This window comes from Brassica oleracea, chromosome C7 (assembly GCF_000695525.1).
Source record: "Brassica oleracea var. oleracea cultivar TO1000 chromosome C7, BOL, whole genome shotgun sequence".
Taxonomy (NCBI): Eukaryota; Viridiplantae; Streptophyta; class Magnoliopsida; order Brassicales; family Brassicaceae; genus Brassica; species Brassica oleracea.
The window spans coordinates 43,932,345-43,939,936 of record NC_027754.1 but is presented as its reverse complement, the minus strand read 5'-3'; the positions used below and the strand labels follow the sequence as shown (position 1 = coordinate 43,939,936).

General features: G+C 32.0%; 1 protein-coding gene across 1 annotated transcript; it reads right to left on the bottom strand.

Annotated features, from left to right (window-relative positions):
* Positions 1-4,446: 4,446 nt before the first annotated feature.
* LOC106303392 lies at positions 4,447-5,391 on the bottom strand. Its single transcript, XM_013739672.1, has one exon. It carries the CDS (start codon positions 5,389-5,391, stop codon positions 4,447-4,449), a length of 945 nt encoding a protein of 314 aa, XP_013595126.1.
* Between the last annotated feature and the right edge of the window lie 2,201 nt (positions 5,392-7,592).

Here is a 7,592-nt window from a genome sequence, read left to right as displayed (position 1 = left end):
TTGTAAATCTCCTCCTTGGTCGCCCCTGGTCTTTTCTGAGTCTCAAAAGTCGAGTTCTTTTTCTAAATTATTGAGGGGAGTGGGTAAAAAGGAGTGAAAAGCTCGTTTGTGCGTGTGGAGCCCGTAGAGCCTTAGATCGGTCGATCCACATATACCGGATCGGTCGATCTATTGCATAAAAGCATAAGATCGGTCGATCCACATTGACCGGATCGGTCGATCCCATGTCCTGTGCGATCAATACTTCATTCGGTCCATTGTTCGGTCTATCTTGCTTCTGAATAAATCCCGAATGCGTTCTTTTCTTTCAAGCTATCTAGTAACCTGCATATTACACTTAAGAACACCAAAACGCATCAAATAGACCAAAACATTAATTAAAACCGACCATTTAATTGCTCCAAAACGAGTTTAAAACCGCTAAAAACACGGAATATCAACGATCCTAGCCGAAATCGAATCGTTGCAATAGATACCAAGGATAAGCCCTCCTATTCTAACCAATCATCTTCACCAACAGAGCAACAAAGATAAGCACTAAAACTACAGAGGAATAGAACTGAGACAGGCGCATGCAAAGAAGAAATCGACGACATAGATCCAAAAGTCTAAAACACACATGCACAAGAATCAGTAACCGTAACGAGTACCGGAGCAGGAGCGCCATAACCGTAAGAACCAACCACTCGATTTTGATCTGAATCTAGATATGGAAAATGAAAAAAAAAACACATAGCTGAACAAAGAAGAACTATAAAAAGAACAGAGAAGGATAATTAAACAACAATAGATCAAGACCAACCGACGTCGTAGCTGTGGAAACCCACCGACGGAAACGAAGATTTGTGGCGGAGAAGGCAAGAACAAATAGACATAAAAGTCTTTAGAGATAGAAAGGTAATGGAGGGAGTAAAAAAAACTATCGAATGCCTAATTTTGTTAGAACGTCTCCAAACTCTCTATTATAGAGTTTTGCAAACTTTATATTTGAAGTTTCAAGGTCTCCAAAAGCAAAACTTCAAATTTAACTTCAAAATTATTTATAATTTACACTATGCTCCTTATATTTGTCATAATTAATATAAATTCATAAAACTTTTGTAGATAACTAGCACATATATAAAATATTATAGTAATATTAATTAATAAAATATTACACTAAAATATAAAATTATAAATAGAAATACATAATTAAATATTAAACTACAAAAAAAATACCACATTATTATATAAAATTATTTTAAAATGCTCCATTTTCGGTTATACAAAATTTGTTTGGAAAATATTTTAAAAGTTCTGAAGAAAATTTACTAGACTATTAGTGTTGATATAATATCTACGTCTTCATGTATATATCTTCTTAAAAAAATTATTAAGTTTCTTTTGTAATATTCTTGTTGTCTAATTCTACTTTTAAAATATTATAAATCTTATTTTGATTTTTAAAAAAACTTCTATATGTAAAATTTTAATTTATAGAAATAAATTTGAAATATTTAAAGTATACAAAAGTTTTAAAGATTAAAATTATGGATGAGAAAATACTTAAGAATCATAAATGTGATGTATAATTAATTATAAGGACCAAGATGCAAATAAAAAGATGAAACTTCAAATTTAGAGTTTTATGAAGCTTCACTTTTTAAAACTCTAAATTTGAAGTTTTGAAGTTTTTTTTTTGCTCTAGTTTTGAAGTTTTTTTTTTTAGAGCAAAAAACTCTATATTTGAAGTTATAGAGTTTCTTTTGGAGATGCTCTTAGTTATATATTCTAGTTTCAATATTGGTGTAAAATTTATCCAAACTACTAGAAACACATGATTAAAATAAAACGAGATATGTATGTTCCTATGTAGTATTATGTTTTCATTAGTCTTACTTAGCTGTTCACATTTGATTTGTGTGATATGAAATAAAAATACTGTTCACTGGTTTGGATTTCCGAATCAGTTTTCTTTTAGTTAGTATAGCATTGTTGACAAGAAAAAATAGAGAATATTGCGTGGACTTCTAACATAGCAACTGCATAATGATATGATAATAGATTATTGTGAAGAGTTCCGAGTATCCACAAAAATATGGCCGAGTCTCAAGACTCTCAACCTGATCGAGGAGTCTGAGAAGACAAGTTCCAAAAAAAAAGACCAAACAAAAAACTATTGCGCCACGCTGCCACCAAGTGTCCAAACTATTATAACTACAACATACTTTAGTGAAACACTTGAGCAAAAATATTCTTTAATGTATTCGGTCAATATAAGATTTATATATCAAATAAATTTGATCAATTAAAAAATATATAGTCAGTCTTTTACAGAAAGTATATAACTGATTTGTTTAGTTTTTGAAATAGAGAAACGTTTTTCTAAAGCAAAATTGTGTACATATTTAAAGGCAGAATTTCAATTTTACCAAAAAAATTAGTATTATTTTCAAAATTTACGGACAACCATTTTCATATATATTTTTTAAATTTGTGATAAAAAATTATATTAACTCTTTAAATTCATACATAAATGTTTAAAAATAATTTATTAAATATTTATAAGAGTTTATAGATCCAATATTACCCCCTAAATAATAATCACTAAATCCTAAACCCAAATACTAGATTATTTTTGATTGAATGTGTTTTTAGAAAATGAAAACCAACTTAATGTAGTTTAAGCAATTTCTATACTTTTAATAGTTGGGTTACAAGACATTTTGATAAATTTTTGGTATTTTATAAAATCTGTTATTTTGTTATGAGACTTCTAGTTTAGTGGTTGGTTATTTTTTTGTGCACGCTCAAAACATATTTGCCAGAAATCTTTTTATGTTGGTTTAATAATTTTATTTAGTTTTGACTTGTTATGGTTTTAACGGGTTTTATGGTTTTGATGTCATTAGTGTGATATGGGTGATTTAGTGTGTGATTAGTGCGGACGGTTTTTGAGTCTGGAAACAATTTTATTAGCTCATCAACTCATGTTTTTGTGGTAATAAATATTCCAGGCCCGGAACCACTGAAGTGACTCATTGGGTATTCAGAAGCCAACTCTGTAACTCACCCAATAGATCATGTATGTACTTTCTAGGGGTGAATCCAAGGCGACCAACGGACCAATTACAGAGCTTAGGCTTCTGTGCCCCCAGCCACCGGACCGCAGCCGCTCGGTTTTTCAACGCTAAGTTTAGAATTCTAATTTGAATAAAATCATCATTTAGATGAAATTTTTGGTATATGTATAGTTTTGACGGTTTTTCCGGAACTATAGTGTAACATCCCGAGTTGTGATACATGGAAAAAGCATAAGAAGATTGATTTACCTATCTATGTCACCAAATTTGACTTACTTTTTCCGTCACACATTCGTTTAGAACTTCAGAGTTAAGCGTGATTAGGCTGGAATAGTGAAAGGATGGGTGACCTATCAGAAAGTGATTCGCGATACCGTGCGAGTGAGATCAAAGTACAGGGAAAAGTTATGTGGTGATTGCAGGGCCAGTAAACATGAATTTCGGGCCTTAGAAAAATTAACGTACCGCCCGTCAGATGGAGCCACGAGCCACAAACCAAGAGAGCGGGCGTGAGTGGCCCATTAGCTGTGGGCGGTTAGGACGTTATAAGTGGTATCAGAACTGGTTAGCCATCTCGGTTCTGATCTGAGAGGCATCTTGAGAAATGTTGTGTGAATTGTAACAATCCAAGTTGTGATATATGGAAAAGACATAAAAGAATTGATTTGGCTACATATATCACCAAAGTTGACTTTCCTTTTCCATCACACATCCGTTTAAAACTTCAGAGTTAAGCATGTTTGGGCTAGAGTAGTGAAAAGATGGTTGACCTATGGAGAAGTAATTCGCGATGGCCAAAGTACGGGGAAAAGTCATGTGGTGATTGCAAGGTCAGTAAAAACTTATTTCCGATTTTGAAAAATTTAACGCACCCCCCGTTGGAACGGGATGAGGTCCACAACCGAGTTAACGGGCGTGGATGGTCCATTAGCTATTGATGGTCGGGCGTTATATATAGTCCGACGGTTTCTGATTTGAATAAAATCATCGAAATTTCTTATACTCTTGCATAATGTCATTCTCAGTGAGGTATGTGCCTCAAACTATACATATACCAAAAATTTATGCGATCTTCTATGATTGGTTAAATCCAGTTATTTCTATCGGATTCTTTGTGCAATCAACTGAAATCAAACATCTTTTACACAATAGTTCTGTTTTATCTCAAACGAGACTAAAATGTTCTAACCCTCTTTTTTTTACATCAAAAGGAAATGTTGTAACCTTTAAATCATCAACAATGTGATGAAAATGAAAAGAAAACAAGAAAAAAGAAATTCAGCTTTATTTATTTTACATATATCATAAGTTGATACAAATATATAGACATTAATATTAAAAGCTTAATTGGAAATACATATTTCTTAACTTATATGATATTTGATTAATTAGTTTTAGAGCCACAGCTCTCTTCTGGAACTTTGTCCTCCGATTCGATCTTCCGAGCTTTACCATTGACTTCTGGATGACTTTGTTCACGATACCTTTTTTTAGTTCTTTCACAAGGTCCTTTCTCGTTTTCCTCTTTAGTCTCATTGCTAGAATGAACTAACCCCATGCGTGCAGCTGATATTATTGGTGAAATATCAAACCGACTGTGACACTTGGGACACATATATGAACCGTAATTTTCATTTGGTATGCCATGGGTTTGATACTTGTTTTCACCACCTTCGTCACTTGTGTCGACTTTGGTGTAATCGATAGGTTCAGGGTAAAAGGTTTCCCGTTGGTTATTAAAAACATTTGGAGGGTTAATGGTTGGATCAGAAGTTATGACACGTTCATGACCATTTTGGCTAGTGACCATATTATTGGTCGGAACCATAACATCATCATTCAGGTTTGAGATAGTTGGAGTGGCGTTACCAAAAACATTTGGAGAGTGATTCCTAATGGTTTGACCAGAAGTTATGACACGGTTGCCACGGCCATGACCATTTTGGCTACTGACCATATTATTGGTCGGGACAGTAGCATGATGATACATGTTTGGGATGGTTGGAGTGGCCAAAACTGGAGAAAATTGAGGGTTAACAAATCCTGAAATTTGAGGCATTCTCACAGCAGAAATCATGTTATTTCTCCGCTGATAAGCCATGCGTGAACTGTTAAATGTTATGGTAGATGAATAGACTTGTGAAGCATGGTAAGAAGAAGTAAAAGGTGGAGATGGAGAAAACAAATTGGCATGGTTTGTGTTTCCAGAAGTAACAAACGTTGATCGAACCGTTCGGGTCTCATTTCGGTTAATCTGGATGGGAACAAAATCATTTTGGTTCATGGTATTATCAGTATAAGGGATGAACTCATTTGGTAGTGAAGGCATCTTGAGAATGAGTTTGTGTTTTAGACCCTTTGCATATCTATCTATTTATAGTGTTAGTATGCATACAAAAAGGCTAAAATTTCAAATTTAAAAAGGAAAATATAAATCACATATTTTATGTTGACTATTTTTAATTCTGCATAAGAAAGTCCTCTATTACACTTGTCAATACTTGTCATGGATACCTTATATGTACATGGTCATATATGAAAACCAGTTAGAGATTTTAATTCTTTTTTTAGGCTAGTTGTTTAGATGTGTTAGGTGAGAATCATTTATGGTATGTAATCAATATTTATTTTTATTAGTGGTTTTATGTTATGTCATTAAATATTTTATTTCAATAAGTGGTTATCCCCACGTTGTTTGTGAGGAGTTTTATTTATTTTTGTTGTGTAGTATTTTTTTTTTTGTTATTATGTTTTTTTGTGTGTGAAAGAATATATTTTATTAAGGACATCTCCAACTTCACTCTATATTTACTCCAAAAAATAGAGTAAAAAATAAAGTAGTGAATCAAAATAAAACATTACTCTATTTATAGAGTAATGTGGTTGTCCACGAATTTGCAGGTACAAATAGTTTTAAAGTTTACATATAATATGTATTATGTTTTCGACGCGTTATAATATATTTTTATTTTTTAAATTGAATATGAATCTTATTTGTTATATATTTCCTGAATAAACAGATTTATATCTTTTATTATTTTGATTATTTTATTACTTTTCAAAAAATATGAAGTTTGAAACATTGTTATTAAATTTTTAATCACAACTATAGTAAAAATAGTTAATTTATTCTGCAATTTAAATTCTCTACAGTCTTATTATATGTTATGTAGTTTTGATTTCCAAATGTCATTAATTTAGTATTAACTTACTTTTATAACTCAGTTTTAAAAATGTATAAATGATTATTTTTTAAAAAATGTACAGATAACTCAGTTTTAAAAATGTATAAATGATTATTTTTTAAAAAATGTATAGAATAACTGTTTATCAGAATGGTGTAGTCTTTTACAGGTTCGTAAAAGGTAACTTCATTTTATTATTTTTTATATCTAAAATTAGTTTAACTTCTTAGAGCATCATTATCCCTGAAACCCCAAATGGGGTTTCTTAATTTTTTTTTTTTTTTTTTTTACTTTTTCGAATTTGAAAAAAAAAAATGAACCAATCGTGAGCCGTCACGTGTTAGTGGGGTCCGCGAACAGTGTAAGAAACCCTTAAGAACCGACTACTATTTAGTAGTTTTTGTAACCGGTTTCTTAAAAAAAATGGGTCCCACGCGGGACCCACAGGCTAAGAAATCCTCTAGTATACCCGGATAAAGATGCTCTTACTGTAAAATTAAATTATACTCCCTTCGTTTCTGAATAAGTGTCACTTTGACTTTTTTCACACAGACTAAAAAAGTAGCGAAAATATATGTAAGTTGTTATTAATTACATCTTTATGACCAATAGTATTTGAGATAAATAAAATTATTTATAAAACCAATGCAGCTTTGATAGACTATGGATTCGACCTATTTTCATCCATAATTTATAGGTGTTTTTACTAATAATTATATTATTATAGAGTCTATTTATTATAATTATAAGATCAGGAATGTTTTGGAGATAAGTAATGATTTTGGAGCATTTTGGAGATATTCGGAGTAAGCACCCGAGATGACCATCGAAATCGACTATCGGTCGATATTGGAGAGCTAAAATTGATCGATACACAAGAAATGGTGTCGATCGACAGCGAAGCGCGCAGGAAGCCCGTTTGGTCACAGCCGACTTGAAGCCCAAGATTTCACTATTTTACAAGATTGCCCCTGGCGAGTTTTTACCCTAATTATATAAGTTTTGCCGCCATGTTAGAGGCAAATCGTGTTTTTTTTGTGTTTCATTGTTTTATTGATAGATAGGAGAGAAGATCCAAAGTTATAATTTGTAATTGGAACTCCATTGATATCTATTTTATTATTCTATGATGTTTTTATACTTAATTGCTGTTATGAATTGCGTAGCCATGTCTGAGTAGTTCTCTTGTTAGATTTTAGGGTTTAAATAGGTTAGGAGGGATTAGCCCCAACTATAGATTGCTGAGTTGTGATAATCATCTTTAGGATTGTTCATTAATGCATGTTTCTAGATTAGCTACCTAGAACCTGCCCTTGGATTGATTGATAAAAGCCATAGCTTAATT

Excerpts from the sequence above, each read along its gene's own strand:
- LOC106303392 (XM_013739672.1), bottom strand. The coding sequence starts at position 5,391 with ATGCCTTCACTACCAAATGAGTTCATCCCTTATACTGATAATACCATG.